Source organism: Hyposmocoma kahamanoa, unplaced genomic scaffold (genome assembly GCF_003589595.1).
Source record: "Hyposmocoma kahamanoa isolate Upper Pololo Valley unplaced genomic scaffold, ASM358959v1 270, whole genome shotgun sequence".
NCBI classification, from domain to species: Eukaryota; Metazoa; Arthropoda; class Insecta; order Lepidoptera; family Cosmopterigidae; genus Hyposmocoma; species Hyposmocoma kahamanoa.
In genome coordinates, this window is record NW_020653770.1 from 4373301 (window position 1) to 4400392 (window position 27092).

At 34.9% G+C, this 27092-nt stretch overlaps 1 protein-coding gene across 1 annotated transcript in view; it reads right to left on the minus strand.

Moving 5' to 3' along the window:
• Positions 1-19438, minus strand: part of LOC113229033 (uncharacterized peptidase C1-like protein F26E4.3) — a 54679-nt gene extending 35241 nt beyond the window's left edge. The window contains exon 1 of the mRNA XM_026462504.1: positions 19207-19438. Within this exon, the coding sequence (XP_026318289.1) occupies positions 19207-19223 (17 nt within the window). The 5' untranslated portion in view covers positions 19224-19438. The remainder of the gene's footprint in view (positions 1-19206) is intronic.
• Between the last annotated feature and the right edge of the window lie 7654 nt (positions 19439-27092).

The window sequence follows — 27092 nt, forward strand, 5'->3', positions numbered from 1 at the left end:
ATATAGCATCTGGTTTATTATATGAAAATACATAATGTATATGTAATGACAATAGTTATTTTCATTACACATACATTATGTAGTTACATAGTTTTAGTTATGTTATGGCGCCCAATTGTTTCACAATCCTCTTCAACTTACTAACTTAGTAAGCATTGACTTAACATTAGTGAACGGCGGTAGCCCAGTAGAAGAACGGCTGCTTCTCATTTAGAAGTCGACGGTTTGATCTCCGTGGTGACATGTACATTTTTAACCGCCTTCAAAAAAAGGAGGAGGTTCTCAATTCGACTGTATGTCTTTTGTGTATGTATGTTACGCGATAACTCCGGTATTTGTGAACCTTCTTTCATGATTTTTTTTTGTTGGAATGAGGGTACCTCCATAATGGTCCCAATTAATTTTGAAGAAAATCATCCACCTCTAAGGGTGCCTGTTTTCATCAATTCAAGGCGTTTTTCTAACTATCGATTTTTATTATCTCCTGTCTCTAGTCCTGTATAGTGGCGAACCAGGGGATATTTCAATAAAACTTGGCAAATAGACGTAATTCCACGTACTTTTGAGGTCGTTTTTTTTAGTACTCTGTACTGAGATTATTTTACACCAAGTGACGGGACAATTAAGTCGTGCGCCCGGTGGTAAGGGACACGTCTATCTATAGCATTTCCAGTGCTAATCAGAGCTTTATCTCAAATATGATATTGATATAGACCTTTTTAACAGTAGTGTTGCATCGGTAAAGCGTCTTATTAATAGTTTGTTTTTTTGGAGAGTAGGTAATTAGTAACACTAGTAAGTGTTGCCAAAATGTCATTACCTATATTACTACCGCTACTAATTACAATTTAACCGCTCACGCGATACGTGCAGCCGTCGACGCATACCACACCTTGAGGTGCCGGTGATGACTTTATACCGATTTATCGGATATCGTAGTTATAACAGGTAAAAGAACTAATATTAATTGCTATTTCGGTAGCTACTCTAGCAAACCGTAAAGTTTTTAATGCCTGGGTCTGTCATTTAAAAAAAATAAACAACTTCAAAAATACGTCACGACAATCGTGTGTGTTATTGTTTGGGCTGGTGATTTCGGTGTTTATTTATTGAAAACATACCGTAAGTAGCGTTTTTTAAGTTTACCCTGAATATAAATGTTTATAAACTATACTTTAAGGAGTAATTTCATGGTAAACGTTACAACCACTCAAACGGAATATTATCATATTTACCCAAGTACACCAAAAATTCACTAGTGCTTTTTAAGTGCAGGATTTGCGGTGTATTACTCTATTTTATTTGAGATGTTTTTGTTGGTAGTACGGAGGGTATTTATTTAGCAATGCAGAATAATAATTTTTATTTATAAAAACTTGTATTTAAACTGAATCCTTTTCTAATTTGCGAAACCAAATAGCCGCCATTTTGCGGTAGGAGGAGCGCATCGCGTGAGCGGTTAATACTCGTTAATCAATTTATTGTGTGTCTATCGTTGCGAACCTACAATTGGCTCTCCATTATGATTTAAGTTTTCATTCTGTAAGATGGCCGTTGGTCTTCCAATAAGTTAAAAGAAAATGAAAATAATGATCTGAGTGACACTGCTACTGTGCCCAATACTTTAAGACATAAGTTGGCAAGTCCCATGTGCCTCTAATTTCACCAGCCCCTTACCCTTCAAAACCGGAACGCAGTAATGTTCACATTACTGCTCGACGACAGTAATAGGTAAGACAGCAATACCTCACTCAACGAACTTTTTCACAAAGAGCGTTACTGCTACAGTTTATACTATTGTACATTTGTTTATATTTAGTACCAGTACCTCGCGCTAAAGGAAAATGTCATGGTTAAACCCTTCATGACAGTAGTGGAACGTTAATGATGATAAATAACGTTCGTCAGAAATAACTTTATCCAATTAATTCAATGACCCGTTCCATTTCTGCATTTAGAAACCAACTTATAAATGACATCACGACTCTGACGTCATCATTCGTGATAATTCTCTTAGCGTTAGAAACACGCATTCCTTTATCAATGACAGTGACGTCATCGGAATGTGTTATTTATTATAACTGCTAGCAGTTTCCCGCGACATCGTTCTGTTTTTTATTTTTGTTATACCAAGTGACGGGACGAACAAGTCATGCGCCTGATGGTAAGCGACACGCCTGTCCATAACAGTTACAGTGCCACTCAGAGCTTTAAACCGCAAAGATCCGACGAGAGGACGAACTCTTTCACAAGGAGCTTTACTACTATTACATACAATATAACATGTTTGCAAAAGAGATTAAGTGTAAATATTACAATTTTCGGATTTTATATCGTAATTTTAAAAGTATCAATCATTAATTATTTTACAAAAATATTCATTGAATGATCATATGATACAAACATTTTTTCTAATTATATTTTAGTTTTGTTTCTGATTATTGCCCGATTATAAAAAATATAATTGACCTTGGTGACCTGCCGAGTGAGTCATTTGAAGTCGATCCTTTAGACAACACTATTTTTATTTTATCAAAAACTAGCAACCCGCTTATAAGAATCGATACTACCTTAGCTCGAATGAAAGGTAGACACGGAGACATTCATCGCAGTATATTTAAACATTTGCCTTTTGGAAATAAAATATACTCTCTTACTCTTATTAAATAAGCTCATACTCCCCTGACGCTATTACAAAATGCGTGCGATAAAAAAATTATTGAAATATTTCAAATAACACTCGAATTAAATTGATTTTTACGTAAATGAACGTAGTAAAAAATGTTGACAAACTTTGTCAGTATTTTTTTATAGAGCAAAATTTAGTCAATTGTGTTTCGGGCCCCATAATTCACGAACGGTATCTTCTGTTTTCATTACCAAATAAAAAAAACAAGTTCAATTAGTGTTTTTAATGTCAAAATATCGATTTTCCGTGTTATTGAAATACATCAAAACGTCTATTTTGGGTCTCACTTCACCAAAAGCATGAAACACACAGAGAACGGGCGCTGGTCGGGCGCGTGTCGGGTCGGGAACACGGCGGGTGTAATTCCGTGTGTATGGACGATAACACTCTCAAAATTCCCTCAAAATATCCCAGGTTTGCAGTTACAGCTTTAGTGCCCCCATTCCGCAAGACCGTTCTGGGCTTTAATTCCTGTGCCCCAAGGCTCTGTAGACTATATATAATAAGCACAGTCAGGTAAGTGATATATTTTGTCAGTCGCTGAACAATTTTCGTAATAGTATTATATCTAACCTTAATGGATTTTTTTTTTCTGTTTAACTAATAATGCCTAGACCCTTGTTCGCTTGTATTTACTAATACTTTTTGTTTGTATTTTACTTTTCTCTTTTTTTTTAAACTGGATTAAATAGCTTTTTTTTTAAGTTCTAATTTATATACATTCATATTGTTTTTGTAAGCTGTGTTTACTTGTAATTAGATAAGATCTTCTATACCTACATTTAATTTTAGTAAGTAACATTGTAAAAGTGAACCAATAAATAAAAAAAAACACACACCACGAGCGGACGCGAAACCCAATCTGCGCTTTAACATTACTTCTTATCTTTATTTGAAAACTCGACTATACATCTTTGATAATGTATGGTCGGTCAAAATGCATTTAGCGGTATGTTGACGCATACATTTGTAGCTTAGCTTTAACAGATGACGAAAGAGGAACAGGAAGACTATAAGAAATAACAAAACGATAATATAAAAAAGTTACAATTATCATAAGACACTTAGGGTCGTATTCTAGAACCCTACTCAATGCTCAAGTCAGGATTTGAGTATGGTTTAAAGCACTCGAAATCATACCAAGTCCCTGCCATTAGGGTCGTATTTCCAGTGCTTGTGTTTCCATTACAATCGTAACTTGAGCATTGAGTAGAGTTCTAGAATACGACCCTTACTATTAGAACTAAATAACACAATACACACTACTCATCCAATAACTGTAATTTTTTTTATAAAATAAAACCGACGTCAAAAATTCGTGGAATTACATCCATTTGCCAAGTTTTATTGAAATCCCCTAGTTTGCCACCCTTAGAGGTAGAGTAATTTTTTCAAATTTAAATGGGACCCTCTTTTTAACAAAAAATAACCATCAAAATCGGTCCTCAAATGCAAATTTTAAAAGTATCATGAGTTGTCGCGTAACATACAAAAATACAGTCGAATTGAGAACCTACTTTTTGTGAAGTCGGTTAAAAAGGGCCCGAATAACTATGTAATTTTAATAGTAATTGACGTGAAGAGAATTTACGGGCACGCCCTCTCGTTTCCAGACATATTGATGACAGTGACGACGAAACTAACGAATGTAAGAATAGTGAAGAAAAAGGGAATTCGAGAACAATTCACAACTTCAAAAATAAGTTAAAGTTAATAAAAAGGTAGGATTTTTTCATGATACTGTAGTCTAGGCTAGAGTCGCTGAAATAAAGTGTTAGGATTTAGTCAGGTTCCCTAATTAGCTAGGATAGCGAGTAATTATATTTTGATTTGTTTGATTAGGATGTGGTCATGGTCTGTCCGTTTAGATAGGTTTTTGGCAAACTAAAGCCATAGCCTCCTCGGTGGTTACTTGTTGGTAAGGTAATAGCTTCCGAGCAGTGTGTGGCTAGCCTGTAGTAAAGGCTGATCACTGATGTAAGTTGCCTAAGATAGGTAGAGCACCCGCTAGAGATATTCACCCCTTCAGCTGTGAGGAAGAGGAATGTAGTCTAGGCTCTACTCTATGAGTAGAATCACTGGCTGAATGAATAGTTTTGTAATTAGAATGTGTGTTGGAAAATGAAGTAAGAAAAGAGAGCATCTAGAGATCGAAATATAGCCCAACACTATAAGCATGTAAAAAAGTGCAATAAAGTAAATTTTGAAGATTATTCCAGTTTTTTATATTCTTTATTGTACAAAGAAAAGACACATGAAACACACGTTACAATGGACATATACAAAGGTGAGCTTATCTCTATAAGAGATCTCTTCCAGCCAACCCTAGCCGTGGTGCAAAAATGAAGTCTGCGGGACTAATTAATGTACAACAAAATTTAAATTTAAATGTGAATAAAATATAAATGATAATAATATACATACAACCGACATATGCACATACATGAACTTTATATACACGAACACACACATAAGCAGAATATATATTATAATAACAGATCATTTGTTTACAAATATGTTACCTATAAACTATCTAACGCGTTCGACAGGAAGTGCTCTTTTAATTTGTGTTTGAAAGATGCCACCGATGGACTATCACGAATGTTAGCAGGTAGTTTATTCCACATACGAGCTGCACTTACGGTAAAAGAATTGTGAAAGAATTTGGAGTTGGATTGGGGATATAAAAGTGTTCTAGTGTCACAGGTACGTTTTGGGCGGGAATTGGGGGATAAGGGGGAAAAACGGGAACACAGATAATGAGGAAGCTGGGGGTAATTTAAAATTTTATAAAGAAGACAAAGAACGTGCATATCTCGGCGAAGTCGGATTGGGAGCCATTTCAATTTAGTCCGAAATTCAGAGATATGGTCATATTTACGTAAACCAAATATGAAACGGATTGCCAGATTTTGTAGGCGCTCTAGTTTGTTAAGCAGCTCCTCAGTAACATCCAATCCAGTTTATATTCATAAAAGTACCTCTCGCTACGCAACCCAAGCTACGCCTCAGTTACAATACCAAGTGACAGGACGAACAAGTCGTACGCCTGGTGGTACACGCCTGTCCATACAGTTGCCACTCAAAGCTTTAAATCGCAAAGACTTGTGGGGCACTGCCACTGCGCCTCACCCTCAGACATAAGTTGACAACTCCCATTATGTCTGTAATTCCACCACCACTGTTACCCTTCACGACCGGAACGCAGTAATGCTCACATTACTGCTTGGCGGTAACTCTATCGCTAAGGAGATCAGCTTCGTCACACATTATATTAATACAATATTGTATTGACTGAAAATGTGTACTTTTTTAAAAACGATGAAAAACTATGTACTTCCTGTGAAAGATTATTAAAATTTTATGTATATATCGAGTTTTTAGGTTTTCGCGATTGTTACACATAGGAAATGTAACTATTTTTCCGGATTTAAATCGCGTATATTTGTTTTTTCAAACAAACCGACGTTTCGGGCCCTTTACAGGTCCCATGGTCACGGTTGACTTTTTCACGGTTGGTTATGTATAGGCTAAAGTTTATAACAGATCTCTAAACAATTACCTATTTAATGAAATCTTAATAAAATTGCTATAGGTGTTATTGACTCCCCGGAACTTGTGGCCAAGGTCTCTCTTAGAGCCCCTTCAAGGGCCCTTAGGTTTAATCCACTCCTATACGTACCCCCAGCTTCCTCGATCTTTCGGCAGAATGCATTTCTTTTACGGGCAAGCAATAGCTTTAATTCATTATCTAAGCAGGTCGACATCGATCTCTTCAACACTGGTGCGACGTCGGTAAAGCGTGTTATGACTAAGTTGGTTTTTGATAGGTAATTGTTTGTTTATTTTTCTTTTTCTTTGTGTGTGTGTTAATATATGAGTTGTAAATTTGTTTAATCTGTTTTGTGGATAAGCTACTTTTATTCTTTTTTCTTTTTATATGTACGAGTATAGTTAAGTGATGCTCCAAATTTTGTTTATAGTGTTTCTATTGGTGGGGACCTTTAATTGGCTTTCTAATTTTATTTAAGTTTTTATTTTGTATAACAGCCGTTGGTTCTCCTTCAAATAAAATAAATAAAATAAATAAAATAAATAAAATGAAATAATTAAAAATAAAACGTAAAAATAATTTAATAGCTCTGCAAGGATGGTTTTGTCCAGAACTAGTTCTATCTTTTAATTTTTATACAATATTCTAGCAATAGCATAATCTTGAATTTCACATATTTTGAGTTACAGCACTATTCTAATAGCAGTGCGACATAATAAAACAGTTTTCTATGCTAAGATATTGCATCACCCAGTCATTATCATTCTAACCGTGTCTAAATAGTTGAATAGGCCTTCGAAGTACGAAATGTTGGCCAGCAGCCCGTCGTACTGTTTCCTAGACGTGCTTCACATTACTTTGAAACCTTTACGAGGTTGCTAAGACAACATATATATTACCTTTACATTCTATAGGCGTAAAGGCCAAAATGTCGAAAATGAGTTATAAATACAGTTATGTTGAGTTTTTTTTAACTCTATCTAACCGCGTAGTTAAAATTTTGATATCTCTGAAAAATCTTTCTCAAAAGCCCGTCTATCGCTTCTCTCATCTTCTATTTATGTATATACACATATTTTTGTAGCAGTAGAGCTCCTTGTGAAAGAGTTCATCCAGGGTAGTACTGCCACCTTACCAATTTCTGCCGCCAAGCATGTCAGCATTACTGTGTTTCGGTTTTGAAGAGTACGGGTGCTGGTGAAGTTACAGACACATGGGACTTGTCAACTTATCTCTCGGGGTGACAGGCGCAGTGGCAGCGCCCCTCAGAGATTGCGATTTAAAGCTCGTAGTCGCTTACCATCAGGCGCACGACTTGTTCGTCCCGTCACTTGATGTTATATAAAAATTATATGTACACCTATGTGTATATAATATATTTATGTGTACGTATATTACACTATATACATATTGATGATATTTATTATGATTAATTATAATACTTGTAAGTAATGATATTTTTATTTATGTACTTTATTATATTTTTATTTCTTTCTCACTGTCTATTGCAGGCTATTGCCCGCTTACAACCTTAGCTCTCACTGCCCTGAGTCGGCTGGAAGAGATAAGCCCACTCACTCACTTTCTGTTAATCTAATATTTCTGTTGCTTTATTTGGTGCAATAAGGAATATGTTAAAAATTGTACTTTATTCCCTAATGTTATTTGTTGTCTACTACCATAACATGCCATGGACATATACATAGACAACCACAAATTACACCCAAACTCACGAGAGAAATAAATGTAGGCCTTACAAATATTTCTCCCGGCCCGGGAATTGAACCCGAGACCTCTGCGTGGTAACCGTTCGGCCACAAAGGCAGTTCGACAGACTGTTGATAATGACAAAAAGTGTGTTCTTTTCTTCATTTTTTCGAAAGTTCTATTATAGAACACTAACTTAGCAATAAGGTACGTTATACCATGTTTTTTTGTTGCGCAAGAATAGTTGTTATTATTTATTTTATTTTTGGATGCATTTCAATATGTCCCATTGATATATGTTTTGCTTTTTATAGGGTCAACCTTCCTTTTACGGCCACACTGTTTTATCTTTTTTTATTGTTTTATTATAAATACAAAGCGTGGTCGGGGACCAGATGCATGCGTAGGAGTTGGGAGGTTTGCATCTCGTAAACGATACCACGTTCGAATCCGAACACAGGATAATTTATACCTTAATACTAACAACACTTTTTGTTTGAAGAGTTTTACAAAACAATACATTTACGGAAAATTAACTTTTAAGTTTTTGTTGTACTTATCTGAAGATCTGTGTTTGGTATAAGTTCAAACGTGCAAACGGACTCCCCGACCAGGTCCACACGTTTCGTATCGGACTGGTATTCACGCGTCGTGCATATAACCAGAAATAGAGACGAAATGACATTAAATTTGTTTGAAAACTATTCTGCCAAAGGCAGGATAGTTATCAATACTGGTGGTAGACGGGTTTCGTCAATTGTTTCACTTCAAATTAACCAGTTAACTTTGCTATAATGGACGAAAATTGAAAAATTACATATTTAATATTTAATTACCTATGAGATGTTTGAAATACGTCGGTTTTGCAATTAGATGTTTTGCTGTTTTTCCCACACCACTGAATGGAACACACCCATAGATAGTTATCTGTATTACAATAAATACAGAATATTTTTGAAATATACGGAGGCGTACACACAGGTCAGTTGTAGACCCTGTACTATATCAGTTTTCTTATTTGTGACTTTAGTGCAAACGAGAGGGAACATTTAAAAGTGATATATGATATGATATATGTGATAAGGCCCATTTGCCTGATGCGTTGCCAGGGAGGGATGACCTTTATTTCGTCTCTATTTCTGGTTATATACTCTATGTATTCACGATAGCGCTTTATTGTTACTACCCAGAGTTATCAGTTATCGTATAAGAATAGCACTTCCTTTTCTAATCCCCTGATACAAATGGTTTTTGGCTTTACAACTAGATATCTATGAAAAACTCCGGTTTGGGTATTTATAACTCGCCGGTTATGAAGTTTGGCGGTTTGAACGAAGTTAAAATACCTCGTCATACCGCCCGAGGTAGGTGGTATCTTTTCGCTTGGTTTGCGAAATTGGTTTTGTCTGATGCCGCGGTAGCAATGGCATATTCATCTATTCGGCACACTCCGCGAATAAGTAATGACGAATTTGTAGCACTTGAGCTCCTTGTGAAAGAGTTCGTCCAGAGAAGCACTGCCACCTTATCTATTTCTGCCGCCAAGGTTTGAAGGGAAGGTGCTGGTGAAACTACAAGCACATGGCACTTGTCAACTTACGTCTCAGTGTGACGGGTACAGTGGGTATGCCCCTCAGATGTCTGCATTTTAAGATCTGAGTGGCACTGCAACAGCTATGGCCAGGCGTGTCGCTTACCAGGCGCACGGTCTGTTTATCTCGTCATTCATTATCATAAAAAACAGTAAGGTGGCTGTAGTTTTCTAGACGAACTCTTTCACAAGGACCTCTTGCTACAGTAATGATAAATGTGAACAAATATTGATTTACAAAAAGCAATTCAATGCCTTACTTACTCAAACTCGTATCTTATAAAGAGTGATTATTCAGGAGATGGTGAAACGTTATATTTATATTAAATTTCTTATCAAGGGTCTTCATTTCGATGCACCACTTTAAGAATAGGTAAAAGCCAGTACATAATATGAAGGGAATGTTACAGCCCGCAAAATTTGTATATACTTTGTGCTTTAAGATATGAGTTTGAGAAAGCAAGGCGACGATACATTGACTTAAATGGACGACGGGTCTAATACAAAAACCGCGAAAAAAATGTCCCAAGTCAACTTATTTAAACGTAGTGACATGTAAAGGAATATGAAAAAGCTAAAACGTTGAATTTAAATTGTAATGTCACCGCAGTACTGTCTAATTTTGCTTGCTTCGCTGTCAGTCGAACAAACGAAGACTAAAGCGTGAATGACGCTCTGTATACGATTTTAACGCCCTATAAGTTCGGACACTTTTTAGCGCGGACCCGACGTCCATATAATTGTAAGTCAATGCGACGATAAGTCAAATTCATTTGTTACTTCATTAGTTTGCAACTTGAATTACTAATCAAGTGGCGTCTTTTTCATTCTCTTCACATATTCTACAATTATAAACAACACAAAAAAATATGATATAATATTAAAAATAGAAGCACATTTTTGACTTATGTGCTTTACTCCACCGACCCTAGAATTTTGTAGACACAATGTTTAGACCCTCATCTTGAGAAGTTCGGTTATACCTATTTCTGCCGCCAATACGCCAAAGGTGTGTAAATATGATGTGAAAGCCTGCAAAATTTGTACACACAATCCATTTTTTCACATTTCAGTAACTTTGTGCTTTAAAATACGAGTTTAAAAAAGTAAAGCGACGAATTCCTGAGTTTCTTATTCATACAGAGTTTTTGTAATAAAATTTAATATAACTTTCGAACCAGCAACTAAACCCTCGTCCAGGGCACATTACTTAGGCCGGGGGTTTTATTTTGAACCAATCAACTAACACCAGATACGTGTTATATCATCCCTACTACAATTTAACAACGAACTTTTTGTACGAACTAAAAAAGGTCAAAGAGAACGTTTACTTTTGAATTGTGAATCTTCTACTTGGGTCTAGCGGCTATATTTACCAATGAGTAGTAGAGATTAATTTAACGATTTCAAGTATGGATAAGCATGCTTATATGGGCAAGAAAAAAAAATATTTTAAATTTGAATTCAAACAAGTATTACGAGAACATGGCAACATCTAGTGCAAACACACTTGTGCTAATTTACATTATTGTCTAACGCAGCCTTGGCATTCCTTTTGTTACTATACAGTTGTCGGAATACCTCATTATTTTAACACTAAAGTTTTTTAACATCTTTATCTCAAACGGGCATGACACAATGATGTCAAATTTGTCGTAATAGCGGTGAATGACTTATTTATATCGATTTTCAGCTTTTTACGATTGCATTACGTCGAAATTGAAACTATTTTTAACTGACTTAAATAAAAGAGGTTTTCAGTTCGATTGTATTTTTCTGTGTGTTTGTTCCTGACACCGAGTCGAGGGAACTCGAGTTGCAACTTGAGTCAGCAATCGTGTTAACTCGAGTAACTCGAGTTGAAAAAAATACAACTCGCCCCAACGCTAGAACGCAGAACATCGGCTCCAAAGCAGAATATTATTTTGCATGCTTTAAGGAGTTACCACATCTTATTTCCTTTGACTGCCTCGGTCCGAATGGAAGTTTCTTTTGACCGGCATAATCCGATTCCTTGTTAATAAGGGTGATAATTCTTGAAGTCCCCTGTGGTTGCAGTATCTGCCACAGGTCCCACGGATCAGTAAAAATTTTCTAATTTCACAACATATTATATCTTTATATATAAATATATAACTGGAAACCATAGCAACACAGGATGTTAACATTATTAAACAACATATATAACATAAATAACACAATGGTTATACGGCTTAACCACAGAGTGTGCGAAAATTTGTGGTGGAATTCCAATAAGTAGTAAAAATAGGAATCTTATTCAAGTACAGTGTACACAAGATTGGCAAGTGTATATGGTGTTTTCTGTAAACATAATAATGCTTGTGTCTTGTTTGTTACTTTTGTGGCACCGAAAAGTTTCCTAGATAATTTAAATACAACGCCACGGCCGCTTGGGGATTTGAGAGCGTGCTCTCTGCGAGTTTACACCGGTCTCAAATCGCCAAGCGACCACAGCGTTGTCGCTGCAAGCTCGCGGCGGGTAACGCTCTAAAGAGAAAAGGTATGCAGATAAAATGTCAACGGATTTTCATTTAGATTCTAGTTTTTAAAGAAATAAAAATAGTGTTGTCTCAAAGGGTCGACTTCAGTGACACATTCAACAGGTTATTAATGTGAATTATCTTTTCAATAAATTTATAAATAGAGACCAAGAAATTATTGTCTAACAAAATAAATGCAACTATTTTCGGATCTAAGTCGCGTTTATATGTTTTTTTCTAACCTACAAAGTTTTCGTATTTCATTTTAAATTAATGAATTTGTAAAACACATGTGACGTAAATTGGAATGTTCTTTGGTAAATTAAATATAAAGCATTTAAATTAACAACATAGTAACAATTGCGAAAAGTAAAGTAAAAATTAGACATAACTGGTTGACGACTTTGGCGATTAACACGCGGAATCACGCGCGCGGTGGCGGTACTCGCTTCGCAGTTGATCGCCGTAGTGATTGTATATGTAGCCGAGATCCTTCTTTGACAAGAATGCTTAATACTACAGAACTCATTTAGGACTCTATATAGTTATACCATTGACTTACAGTTATATGGATGTCGGGTCCGCGCTAAAAAGTGTCCGAACTTATAGGGCGTTAAAATCATATACAGAGCATCATTCACGCTTTAGTCTTCGTTTGTTCGACTGACAGAGAAGCAAGCAAAATTAGACAGTAAGTACTGCGATGACATTACAATTTAAATTCAACGTTTTAGCTTTTTCATATTCCTTTACATGTCACTACGTTTAAATAGGTTGACTTAGGACATTTTTTTTGTGGTTTTCGTGTTAGACCCGTCGTCCATGTATTTGTAAGTCAATGAGTTATTCAGTCTATTTAGTTTTTGTTTACTCAAATAAAAAGACACCGAAGATACTGGATTCATCCCTTTTTACGAACCAGATCAATAAATGGATAATTGCAATGTCATTACAAAGATTTAAGATAAATTTGGTCAATTTTCAATAGCAAATATAAATTTATCGATGTAGAGATCTATGGTAGAAAACTGAGCATGTCCTTAAGCTTAAAAATCTGCGCGCTAGTGCGGAGCGTAAAACCGCGCGCGCGGTGAAGCGTTGGCAGTGTGTTCGACGGCGCGTGTTTTCCATACAAACTGAGGTACTTCAGTACAACGTTAAAAAACGCAGCTCCGCGCTCCATCGCGAGTCGCGGTGCAGTGTGATAATCGCCTTTGACTTTGTATGACTTGGTTAGCCGTTACCATGGGACCGGTAAATGGGCCCGAATCGTAGGTTTATTTGAAAAAGAAATATATACGCGATTAAGATCTGAAAACATACTTTCGTTTACAATATATAACACAAAATCTACAAACTCAGTAGTCAAAAATCTTTAAAGTGTCATCTTTTTATATTAATTTAAATAAAAAACACCAGACTCACTTAAGAAAGAAGAAAATCACAAAAGACTCAAAACTAAATTACTAATTTAATCATGACATCATGAACTCTCGTATAGATGATATGAAAGAGCTGGTAAACTCTTCAATTCATCCATAACGTAACAGTACACTTTCCTGTTAATTTTATATATTATAAGTACTTTAAAGTCTGTTTATTTTTGTTACTTATTAGAAACGACTAATTCATTAGCTACACACCTACGGGGTATGCGCTTAGTAATTACCTGTGTAATACACGTAGCAACATTGTTTGCAATTATTAAATAAATAAACAAACTGATTCAATTACAGTGAGTTCATTAAGAATTGAATCAAACGCATCACTATACAGAAAACATGGCTACTTTATTTTTCTACGCGACATTACAAACTGTAAGTCTGTTATCTACTAATAAAACTCCGACTACTTATTTATTTATTATTGTACAATGTTTATTTCTCCACAAAAATACGTACAGAGGGTTAAGGAAAGTAACTAAAGATACAGTTACAGATTTTTTTAAGGAGTTGAAGCTTGTTAAAGGCTTAACACCTGTATTACAAATCACTAGGCCCTCAGCCTTGGGAATGACATAATTACAAAGAAAATATCAAACATTTTTTTAAATTTTTATGAATTGATTTTCAATTATTTTTTGTGAGATTACTCCACTAATTTGTTATAATTATTAATACAAAGATCAAACACTCAGAAAAAATTCCTTCGATCCCGCCGGATTCGAACCGACGTCTTCTAACATACTTAGATACATACATACACACATATTCAGGTCTTTGCGATTTAAAGCTCTGAATGGACAACTGTTACGGGCAGACGTGTCGCTTACGACCAGGCGCACAACTCATTCGTACCGTCGCTTGGTTTATTAGTAAAAAAATTATGGCGTTCCATCTTTGACTCATTCTGTTTTAGTGAATTAATTGAAAACTATACAGTAAACATGACACTACTTTCAAAGTGACATTAGTAACTGTCAGTTTGTTATCTCTTTTAAAAATCTGACTATAAAAATGTTGTTTGGTTATTTATCTCTACAAATGCGACATGAGCATTGCCAACACAAATAGGTGCGCCATAGTTGATAGAGAAAAGTTTGTCCACCTTCTCACTTTAGTCTATTTTCATTGATGATGATTTTGCTGACCATGTGAGAGCTTGAGAAGGTCCCGAGTTCGATTAATGAAACGATGTTTTCTAAATCGGTTCTGTAGCCGTAGCATGCCCTGCAAGGCAGTATATCGCATGTGCGATAAACTATGACATATTTATTTCAGTTGATAAAGCTATGTTGTCATTATTAAAAAATATTTTCTTATTACGAATACTGAATCGGTAACATACCGAACTGGAGTCATTTGTCCTTTTGTTTATTTGGTAATGTACAATTGTCATACATTTTGAAGAACAATGATAACGATATGAATTTGCGTATTACAGTTATCTTTGTCGCTTAATCATCACGCGAAAACGACGTAAGAGGAAATGCCGGGTTTTTACAGTTTCAGTTTTTATATATTTTACGTTACATTACTTGTTATGTACATATTTCTAATTACTCTCATGTATTAAACTGTATTATAAATGGTTTGGTTGTGTCATCCTTTCATGCAAATTCTCTAAGATCCTAGAAAAATGCCTTATTGTGCTGTTTTGGAGTGAAAAAATTATGGCCGCACCAAAAATATTGTCTTATTTTAATAAATTTTCAATATTTTGTTTGTGGAATTATTTTTTTTTGTTACAAGAAACGAAAGTAAACCTTCGTAAAAGTAAATCCGTGCAATATGGTCGCTTTGTGTTTGGAGAACTAAACTAATAACTCCAATTAGTCATCGTTCAGCAATGTACCGCTAGGTGGCAGCACATTGATTGAAATTTCAATATAATACCAAAACGTCGTAACTTGTAATAATAGATATTGATGATATTGACCTTTCAGCGATATGCCAACAGGGTAAAGCTTGAATTATATTAACAATCTACGATTTGTTATTTCTTTTTAAATTTGAAACTATGACCAATCAATATCAAGATTTTATAGTGTTCCAAATTAATAACATGTGAGTTTTGGCGATATCGGTTCTGATAGTAATCGAGGCTTAAGTCACTTCCATCTTTAAATTGTGCTACGTCCTAACAGGGTATCACATATATGTATCTAAGTTTATTAAAATGTGAATTGCAATAAATGAAATTAAATTAAATGTAATAGTAATAAAAATGTTTAATAATTATAAAAATAATAATTTAATTAATTTTAAGATATAAATATTATGTAATAATTATGTTTATTAATAATTATAGAATCTATAATATAATTAATTATCTAAACTAATTAACTACGTTCAAGCTTGCAATGTATTTAAATTCCATTGTAACTTTGCTACACCCTTACAGGGTATCACATGAATAACTTTATCATCCATGTGAAATGCAAATAAATAAATAAATGAATGAATAAATGAATGAATGAATTTTTTTCTTTCGTGGTGTCAACACATTTATAAAGACGGAATCGGCTTGAGCCACACTTTTTTGACCGGCTCTATGCAATTCCGTTGCTATCAGTGTGATGACTCCCTTATTGAGCTATTAGACTCAAGAGAATATAATTATAAGATAATATTCTATAACGGAAACGTATGTTCAGCAGATGACGTTCTCTGTACATCACATCACTTAAAAACAATTTTAAAAGACAGACCTCAAATGTTCTTGGAATTGCATCTATTTGACATGTTTTATTGAAATCGGTTAGCGGAAACTGCGTGAAACTGGATTCATCACCTAGTTTACCACCCTTAGAATCATCTAAACACTGCCTCAGTGCCCGAACGGTTACCATGCCGGAGTGCCCCAGGTGCAAAGGTCCCAGGTTCGATTCCCAGGCCGGAGGAAATATTTGTATGGCCTACATTTATTTCTCTCGTGAGTTTGAGTATAATTTGTGGTTGTCTATGTGATGTGGTTGTCTAGTGCGGGGCTACGTAGAGTGTGTGCGTTATTATAAAAAAAAATCGGTTTACAAAAAAATACATTCGAATTGAGAACCTCCTCCTTTTGTCAAGTCGGTTAAAAATGGACCTCCACCTTGTCAAAAGTAGTTCGCACTTGTTCATACGTTTCTCAGCTCTTCAAATATTGACTTAAAAGTTTTATCTATTATTTAATGATATTTACACGGTTAAAACCTCTGTTGGTCTATTAACCTGTTTTTAATTGTATACAAAAAGAGTGAGTTCTTTATTTGCGTATTTGTGTCATTGTAAATGTGTGAATAGTCGTTATCACCACCATCATAGGTCCCGCTGCTGGGCAGGGTGCTGCATAACGTCAACTTTACGCAGCGTCTCATACAGTAATGCCTTTAGGGTGCCATTTAGGTTGTCGCGTTACTGTAGTGCCTTCACTAATCTGAGACTCGTACGGATTGCTTTTATTCCATTATATGAAAGCGTTGGGCATCCCTAGGGTCCTAGTCGTAAGATGGGACTCTCCGATGGTAAGGCGCTGGGTGCAGCTGCATACGGCACCAAGCCAGTAGCTGCGCCTCGAACCTTTCTACGGGAATCTCTTTAATAAATATTAAAATGTACTTTCCCAGTTGTTACTAACACCAATTTTTAAATTATTTTGTTACTAACTCATAAGAAGGCTCAATTCACTCAGCGGGCAATGGAGAGAGCGATGGTCTGTATTTCCCTACGTGATAGAATCAGAAATGAATAAATCCGTAGGAGAACTAAGGTAACCGACATAGCTCGACGAATTGCTCAGCTGAAGTGGCCGTGGGCGGGGCACGTAGCCAGGAGAACCGATGGCCATTGGGGCGGAAAGATTCTTCAATGACGACCGCGTATATATATATATATAATATTTCGAACATTTATAAATACCTGTAATTATAAATATACAAATACATGCACTTACAACAAAACAAACTAACAATAATTTTCCAATGTATTTAAAAGTAATTTAACAACAGTTAATTTTAATTTTGCTTACTTTATAACTATTGAAGTACACATATCCTTTTGTAATTGTATAACTACATGTGTCTTCAAATCTTATGCCTATCTTTCTTGCATCTGATAAGAGGTGTAAGGGTGAGAGCCTGGTGCTCTATAACACAGGTTAATCCTAGCTTACTTTTCTTCTTTCTTTCATTTCATTTCCACACATTACTGCTTGGCGGCAGAAATAGGTAAGCAGCTGTTCTTTTTCTTCTTCAATTTCCGACAAATAGTGAAGGAAGACATTGTGATGAAGCCGGCATGTCGAAGATGCTTTACAGTCTTTGGGAAAATGTATAAAAGCCTCACTGGACCAGCGTGGTAGATAGTGGTCTAAACTGTCTCCTTAGAGAAGCCCGTGCCCAGAAGTGGGACTATATGTAGGCTATTATTATTATTGTTTATATTAGTGACGATCACATTATCCCTTGACATTGTAGTATTGTGACATTGATAATACGAAAAAAAATCAATCTATTATATTCTATTGCTACTAAATATTATATAAAGGACGTGGGGAACCGCATTACGAGCGAAGCTAAAGTGGAGCACCAGTTAAAGCAAGTGGAGACAAAATCACAGATGGAGTAAGGCGATAACTGAGTGGCGTCAGAGGACTGGATACAGGAACGTCGGGCGTCCAGCGGCGAGATGGGCGGATGACATCGCAGGAACTGGATGAGACTAGCACGAGATCGTGGGGAGTGGCACAGAAACTTGGAGGCCTATACCCAGTAGTGAGTGAAGTCAGACTGTATATGATGATGATGACTAAATATTGTGCCTACTTGCTTCCACAGGGATTTGAATCATCGACGTCTACCACCGTTCTCATAAACATTTTATTGTATTTTAATTGTATACGTTACAATCCAAGGTAAGAAGATGTAAATTCGATTGTTACTTAAAATTCAAGCGTATGTTATTTTATTAACTACTTATGTTTACATTAAATTTAAATTTGAAATAGGAATACAATATTTTTACGGGGTTTATTGTTATAAAATTTACAATATATGTTTTAATCTCTTTTTTTTAAATAATTATTATGATTTGGAAATGAAAGTATATTTTTGAATCTGAATCACATATATTTACATTTTCAAATAAACTACATTTTTACAGGTATCAAAGGCTTCCAATACTAACCACAGGACCTATAAAGGGTCCGAAGTGTTGGTTTATTTGAAAAAACAAATATTCGCGTTATATATTCTACAGGATATATCACGGAGAGTGTGCAATAGAATTGCATGATTTGATTCCGCCTTCCCCTTTCCATCATCGGGGGACCAGATCTGATGGGGTCCACCCTTATGTTGTGCATATCCCAGGATTCGCACAAAGCATTACGCTTCCTTTCGGACTTATTCCCCGAACGCTATAACTTGGACCTTTTCAAGGCGAGAGTGAATAGGCATTATTTAAAGTGTGCATGCTCCATCGTCGACCTCATCGTCACTTTCCATCAGGTGAGATGGAGGTCAAATGCTCACTTATTTTTTTTGTATAAAACAAAGATCCGAAAACATAGTAACATTTCTATTTATATATATACAATTTAAAATAATTATGAATTTTCATTCTTTTTTAACTCATAGTATATTTAATTTTTTTCAATGTTACTCTGTTGCCTCTACCAATAAAATTATTACAAAAACATTGAACCAAACAAGTGAAATAAAACGACCTTGAATAATACTTACATATTCATGGCACCCATATTGAAAGAAACAAAACAAAACACAGCCTTTTGGAGACCCAAAAAGTTTTTATAACAAGGCACAGACTTGTCAAAAAGAACACATAAAATCTTTCATCGATCCATCGTTTTAACACTGGCCACTTTTACAAAAATTCGTTATTACACGTTTATATTAAATTCGAAATAATTATATTCAATTGTCGAAATTCGTATTTGATTTCGAACGCGCTTTTTAATATTCGAACGCGCGACCGTTTTGAAGTGTGCGTCGCATCAGTAAGTGTCTCTTATTGAGTGGGGGCAACACTCGGAAAGAATTTATATATGGCGGGAAAATACACGTATTATCCGTGCGAGTCTCGCTTATTTATGTTGTATATAATAAGCAGTGCATGTGCGTTTGTTTGTAAATGTTTGCATTTAGAAATGTAGGTCAAATTGTTAAAAAGGGCTTTGGATGTTGATCGTAATCGAAAATAAAGCGAATAAAATTAAATAAAAAAAAAAATTTAAAACGAATATGTATAATATTATTATTAATTTAGAACGAATGAAGAGACCTGTGCCCGTGAGACGTATGATGTGATGAACAGGAATAATGAAAAACTTAGTTGGAATAAATCTCTTTACGGAATAACCTCGGCTTTGTACACTAACAATTATTGTTTGCACATTAGAAAAAAAACATTCAAGAACCTGAAAAATGGTCATAGATAATGTCATATGCAGAGATCAAAAATAGCCAATTAACCTACTGCAAATAACACATATTTAAAGTGAATAGTAAACATATAAGAGATGAAACTATTTTTCCGGATTTAAATCGCGTATATTTGTTTTTTCAAACAAACCGACGTTTCGGGCCCTTTACAGGTCCCATGGTCACAGTTGACTGAGGTGGTACAGTCTTCAACCAGTTATGTCTAATATTGATGCAAACCACCCTATTTTTTCACTATAGTTACAATAGTTATTAATTAAATACCTTATTTTTAATTTTACAAAAAAAACATTCCAATTTACGCTATATTAAGTTCCTATCTATCTATCTAGTATATTCCTATGTGTAACAATCGCGAAAACCTAAGAACTCGAGTAAACATATAAGGCAAATTAATCAAAACAATATTGTTACATTTTTATTTACAATTGTAATTTTTTCTTCTCGCAATAAAGTCGGTGGCACAATTTTTTATTAGCGTAAAAAAAATCAAAAATAAATGTTTATTTACTGTCACTTCGGCCTAATTTACAAGTATGAGTTTTAGTCTATTTTAGTAGCTGCAGAGGTCCTTGTGAAAGAGTTCGTCCAGGGAAGTACTGCCGCCTTACCTATTTCTGCCGCCAAGCAGTAATGTGGGCATTTCTGCGCTAGGGTTTTGAAGGGTACTGGTGAAATTACAGGCACATGGGACTTGTCAGTGCCCCTCAGATCTTTGTGATTTAAAGCTGTAACTGTTATGGACAGGCGTGTCACTTACGATAAGGCGAACGACTTGCTCGTCCCTTCACTTGGTATCATTAAAAAAACATCGACGAAATTTGAAATATCATAAGAAACGTTTTGTCGTAATGGAAAATGTTCCTTACTACAAAATGACATTTCAAAATTCGATTCGTCAACAATAGTTATTTGTTATGCAAGGCTGCAAAATTGTTGTTTGACGCTAGTGCTTGTATTGAAACGTAAGCAAGCGAAGGTAGTTAAGATAAAAAATAGATTCCTGACCGTAGCGAGGGTTTCAAGGCACCAGACGCAAAACAACCTTGCTGCCGAGCGAAACGTACAACTTTTCACCTCACTATGGCGAGGAAAATGGTAGATGAAAGAAAAACAGTTGATTTTTTTTCTTCTTTCCATAAAGGAAAAGGCAAGGGTTTTACACCATACAGCCAAGTCTTGGTACATTATTCTTTTTTTGGACATGAAGTTTAAACACGTTTCTGTAAATATGGCCGCCACAAAGAGGATAGGCAATTTGAGGCGTCGTGCTTGGATTGACTCGGGATTCCTTAAAACGGGCCGATACGGGTATTTTAGTTCGAGATTCGTATAATTTCGCATTTTAATCTTCGATTAAGGCACAATAGCACTATCCTATTCCACTTTAAACTAGATTTCACAAAATAATTGAAAGTCAAAATAAAAACGACACTTTTCCCTCCAAAAGGTCCAGAGCGAATCCCGAAAAACAGTTGAACTATAACAAAACAGTTTTTTTATGATTAGAAAAAGTTTATCTTCGGATGCGTTCTGAATTTACAACTCATCAATTTTTTATTCTTCCTTGTACTTTTATTTTGTGCGATTAAGTGATTATTTAAATTATTTTAGTTCTTCGACGAATTAAAATAACTCAATTAGTTAGCATTGTCAATTTAATGTCAACAATAATAAGGATAGAATATTTTCCATCGGATTTATATTACATAAATAGGTAATGTACGGCAAGTCGTTTATTTGAATGTGTAATTTTTTTTTCATCGAAAGAAAAAGTTAGGTGCACCACAGTCCATAGTCAAGTTTGAATGTCTAAAACGCTTTGGGGGGCAGATTTCAAAAAGAAAGCCTTTCGAGCTAGTGAGGTGAAAAATTATTACCCTTATATCGACAGTGAAAATCTGAAATATCCTAAGAGACATTTTGTAATAAGGTCGTTTTCCCTTACGACAAAATGTCCCATTTCATTTTTCCACTGTCGATATACTAGTGCTAGAGGGTCCGATTTTCCTCATTATAATACGATAACGGACAGTGTAATTTTTATTTTTATTTAAGATTTTTTTATTTAAGATTTCACTTAATAATGATATAAAATTAGATGAATAAAATTATTTAGTTCTAATAGCAAACTTTGGTACCGTATATGGAAAACAATAACATTTCTAGTAGCTGCTAACATTTCTGGTAGCTGTAAATGTACCTCTCTGAATGAAGAAATATATTTCTACATTAAAAACCAAAAACAAAGGTCTGCAAGAAGCATACAGAAAAATTCGCAAAGTCTGTTAGTTCGATCCGTGGCTTAACTGGCAGAGCATCTGGCACGGATTGCGTGATGGTGCTGGTTCGAATCTAGCCAGATGGGATGAATTTTTCTTAATGTTTCGATTTTCATTACAAAATTACGCCCCTTTCGGAGCGCAGAGAACTATTCGATATGGTTTCCCTTTATAAAATTATTCACAATAAGGTTGACTGTTCACTCCTTGGTAATTTAAACTTTAAGGTTCCCGCCAGACTTCCGAGATCTCACATAAGACGTTTTCACCCACCTCGTCGTAGAACAGCATTAGGTTCCAATCCCCCCATAGCTCGTATGTCTAATTTATATAATGACTGCCCCAAACATGCGGATATTTTCGTTGACTCACTGCTAGGTTTCATAAACAAAATTCATAATTTTCTTGGTTTAGACACATAGCATTCTCTATTATTTAGTATCTGAACGCTGTTGTATATTTTACTTATAAAAAGTCTTCTTAAATTATTTCTTTTCGATTACTTTTAAAATTATTTTTTACTTTTCCAACTCTGTGTAAACATTTTTTTTAGTGAGGTGCTCACCTATAATTAGTTACGCAATTAGACTAAGTTTTTGAAATGTATTAATACCTAAATGAAATATTGTAGTAACTGTAGGTGTGCCTAATAAATAAATAAATAAATAATAAATTATAACAACATAGAACGTGTTAGTCGAAGTTAAAGTTTAACACCGGGGCTCGCCATTCGACTGGTTTTTGTGTGTGTATGTTACACTTTGACATTTGAAAACCGATTTCGAAGATTTTTTATTTTATTTGGAAAGGGGATGCCTTAGTGATGTGCTCATTCAAATTTGAAGAAAATGTTCCACTTCTAAGGGTGGCAAATTAAGGAATGAATTTCAAGTTTTATTAAACTTGTTTAATTAAAACTTGACACATAGATATAATTCAGACAGCTAAACCTTTGAAGTTGTTTTTTTTTATAAAAAAAAAGAAGTTATTAATATTACAGTTAAAGTTTATAAGTTATTGCGGCATAACCTTAGACGTGGCAAGAACATCTAGAAAAAAACTAATTAACTCTCAAGAATGACATGTGTGGACGGAGCGGAGATGTACGTTAACAGAGGCCAATTATAATATAAACCTTCCCGTGGGAAGTCGGATTCGACCTATATTCAAACACGTCCGTCCTTTTGTTAACATATTGTCTTCTCCAAAGGTTTAAACTATCAAAAAGTTATTGTTCGTAAATATGTAAACATCTTCACATCACCGAAACATCATCTTTAATTATTTTGCGTTTGGACAAAATGTGGGTAAGTAGTTTTGTAATACGTCGCCCGATCGCAATATAATTTCACCTACATTTTTTAATCGACTTCAAAAAAGGAGGAGGTTCTCTTCATTATACAATGAATTGATTTATTTGATTGGCAAAAACAATTTTTTTGACATTTATTTTTTCCTTCGTTCCGTTTGGAACAGGCGAAGGTCAGAGACCGTACTGCCTAGTCATTAGTTTCTCTTTTTCTACAGTAAATATGTTTCGATTTAAGTCTTCAGTAGGATCCTTCAGTTTAAGTCTTCAGTATTTGACATTCCTTATTTGACAATTGTTTTTTTATATTAGTTTTACGGCATCGGATAAATCCATCAAGCCAACTTCAACAATTTTTTTTCCATATCTTTTTAAATACTGTGTCTAAGAGACTTTCTTCTTTGAATATATTTCAGGTATTTGAATGGTGGAAACAATGTATATATCTCACGACTATTACAAAAGTGTTGTAACTAAAAATATTTGAAATTCAAGTTTGTACCATTTCTGATCGTAAAATTTCATTCTCTACGCGTCAATAAAACCATCGTTAGAATATTGTACTTAACTCAAAATGAGACAAACGTTTTGTAAGTAAGTAAGTATAAAATGAACTTTTACTTTTATCTTTAAATATATTTGGCGAGTAGGAAATTGTTTAGACGTCTCTTATAAACTTTAACCCATAAATACATTTTAATAATCGTTCACGGGAAGTGAGAGTAATTTGTTCTTCATCGACTCTGAAAATATACACTTTTTGAGTTAATACACTATCTTATTAAAAGTGCGATATGTTCATAAGTCTTTGTATTCCGAATGGATGTCTTCTTTATACATTTTTAGTAGCTCATCTATAACAAGCAGTCTTTGCACACTGAAACCAGGGCAATGTAGAAGGAAGTGATCGAGAGTGGCTTCATCAGTATTACAGTGTTCACATGTGGCTGAATAATTATTATGACATTGTTGGACTGTAATCTAATTTTAACATTTGCGTGCCAGTACCTGGTGCAACACGTGTTCATGTCACTATAAATAATACTTTTAATAAAATATTTATTGAATTGATATTCAATTATTTTTTGTGAAATTACTCCACTAGTTTATTATAATTATTAATACAAAGATCGAACACTCAGAAAAAATTCCTTCGGTCCAGTCGCATTCGAACCGACGTCTTCTTGCATACCGTGCCAGACGCTATACCAACTAAGCCACGGAACGAACCAACGGACCTCACGAATTTTTCTGTGCTTGCGTCGTGTCTTTGTACTTGGGCTTTCAACAACTTTTTAGTCGTAGCGCCATCTATGAGAAATCTTTGACAGATTTATCACCCAGTTAGTACCTTTACAGCTACCAGTCCTGGCGAGGGATGTCGCTATTCACTGTATTAATTAAATTTTTATTGAATTGATATTCAATTATTTTTTGTGAAATTACTCCACTAGTTTATTGTAATTATTAATACAAAGATCGAACACTCAGAAAAAACACTCAGAAAAAATTCCTTCGATCCGGTCGGATTCGAACCGACTTCTTCTTGCATACCGTGCCAGACGCTATACCAACTAAGCCACGGAACGAACCAACCAAATAATATCTTTTGTATAGTGTTTACTTTCGAATAAATAGTATTTCTATTTCAAGAAACTCTAAGGGTTGCTCTTTATAAATATCCAATTGTACACATTCATTTACAATACTCATTTGTTTCAAACATCCATGGGACACTACCATGGGTTTTTGTCATCCAAGTACGCAGAAGTTGCATAATAACGTTTTGAAATTGTTGTTTTACTAATAGTTTTCAACCTCGCGAATGGCAAATTTTGAATAAAAATAAATAATAATAAAACAACCAGAATCTTATTATTTAATTTCTATTCATAGCAACACCAAAATAGATTAATTATTAAAAAAGAAATAAATATAAATTCAATATATATTTATTACATTGGTAAACTAATTATACTTCAAATTGTCAAATTATCTGATTTCAAATCATAATTTTATTTTATACTAATAGTACTGTCACCTTACCTATTTCTGCCGCCAAGCAGTAACGTGAGCATTACTGCGTTCCGGTTTTGAAAGGTAATAAGAGTGCTGGTAAAATTACAGGCATATTGGACTTGTCAACTAATGTCTCAGTCACGGGGGGCAGTAGCAGTACCCCTCAGAACTTTCCGACTTAAAACTCTGAGTGGCACTGCAACTGTTCTGGACAGTCATGTCGCTTACTATCAGGAGCACGACCTGTTCGTCCCATCACTAAATATCTCAAAAAAAAGCAACTTCTTAGATCACATTTTTTTGCATCTATCTACCTATTTCATTATGCACGCAAATCCATGGCCGTCAACAAGTTCGTAAAATTATGCGCAACCGCAGAATCTACAGCCGTTCGTCGAAACGAGAACGATGTATTTTATAAGCGTGACTCAAAATCAATGACGTCATCCGACAGAGCCAAAACAAACGGTCCTTGATCGAGGATTGTTTATAGTTAATTTCATATTTAATATAAATCGCATTGTAGCACTTGTAGGAAGTCATGAGTTCGATTTCCACTAGAGGACCCCATCAGGATGACTTCAAATCTGACACTTATGATTTAAATTAAAACTTTTAGTCGCTGGCAATAATAACGGTCCAAAGTTTCAAGTTTGATATAGGTAGTCTTGATTGTACCACGAAAGCAGTAAGAAGGAAGAAAAGAAAAGAAAGACAGAAAGAAAGAAAGATTTTTTTTCCATAAAGAAACAACACAGCACGTTTACATTTAACAATTACGAAACATAATTATACTGTGAAAGAATAAAAATCTAAATAGAAAGGGGGAAAAAAGATAATACACACAAATAACACATAAACAGGAAACAAATAACTATATTACTCCTTGAAAAAGAGTTCGACCAGGGATGTACTGCCATGTGCTGTAATGTGGGTATTACTGTATTTCGGTTTTGAAGGGTAAGGGTGCCGGCGAAATTACAGGCACATGGACTTGTCAACTTATGTCTCAGGATGACGAAGAGGTCACCGAGATCGATTCCCGGTACTACCGATTTGCTTTTTGCAAATTATGCTTAAATAGAACTGCTATAAAATTTTACTACTGCTATTAAAAACTGAAGAATAATGTATCATTAAAAAGCTGCAATAATATAATAATCTCAGTACAGAGTACTAAAAAACCGACCTCAAAAGTACGTGGTGTTATACCTATTTGCCAACTTTTATTGATATTGGTTACCGAAAAGTTCGTGAATCCAGATTTTTGCCCTTGTTTACCACCCTTAGAGGTGGAATGTTTTCTTTAAATTTAAATGGGACATCTACTGAGGTACCCTCTTTTCACCAAAAAAGAATCATCAATCGGGGCACAAATTTATCGTAACCAGTTATCGCGTAACTTACATGCAAAAAAAAAACAATCGTATTGCGAACCACCTAAAATAACAATGGAACTATCTTATGACAAAGACATATTATTGTTAAAACCTTTTGATACTTGATATCAAAAGGGCGCGGTCAGATGGGTCGCGTTCCTTTGTTTAATTAATATC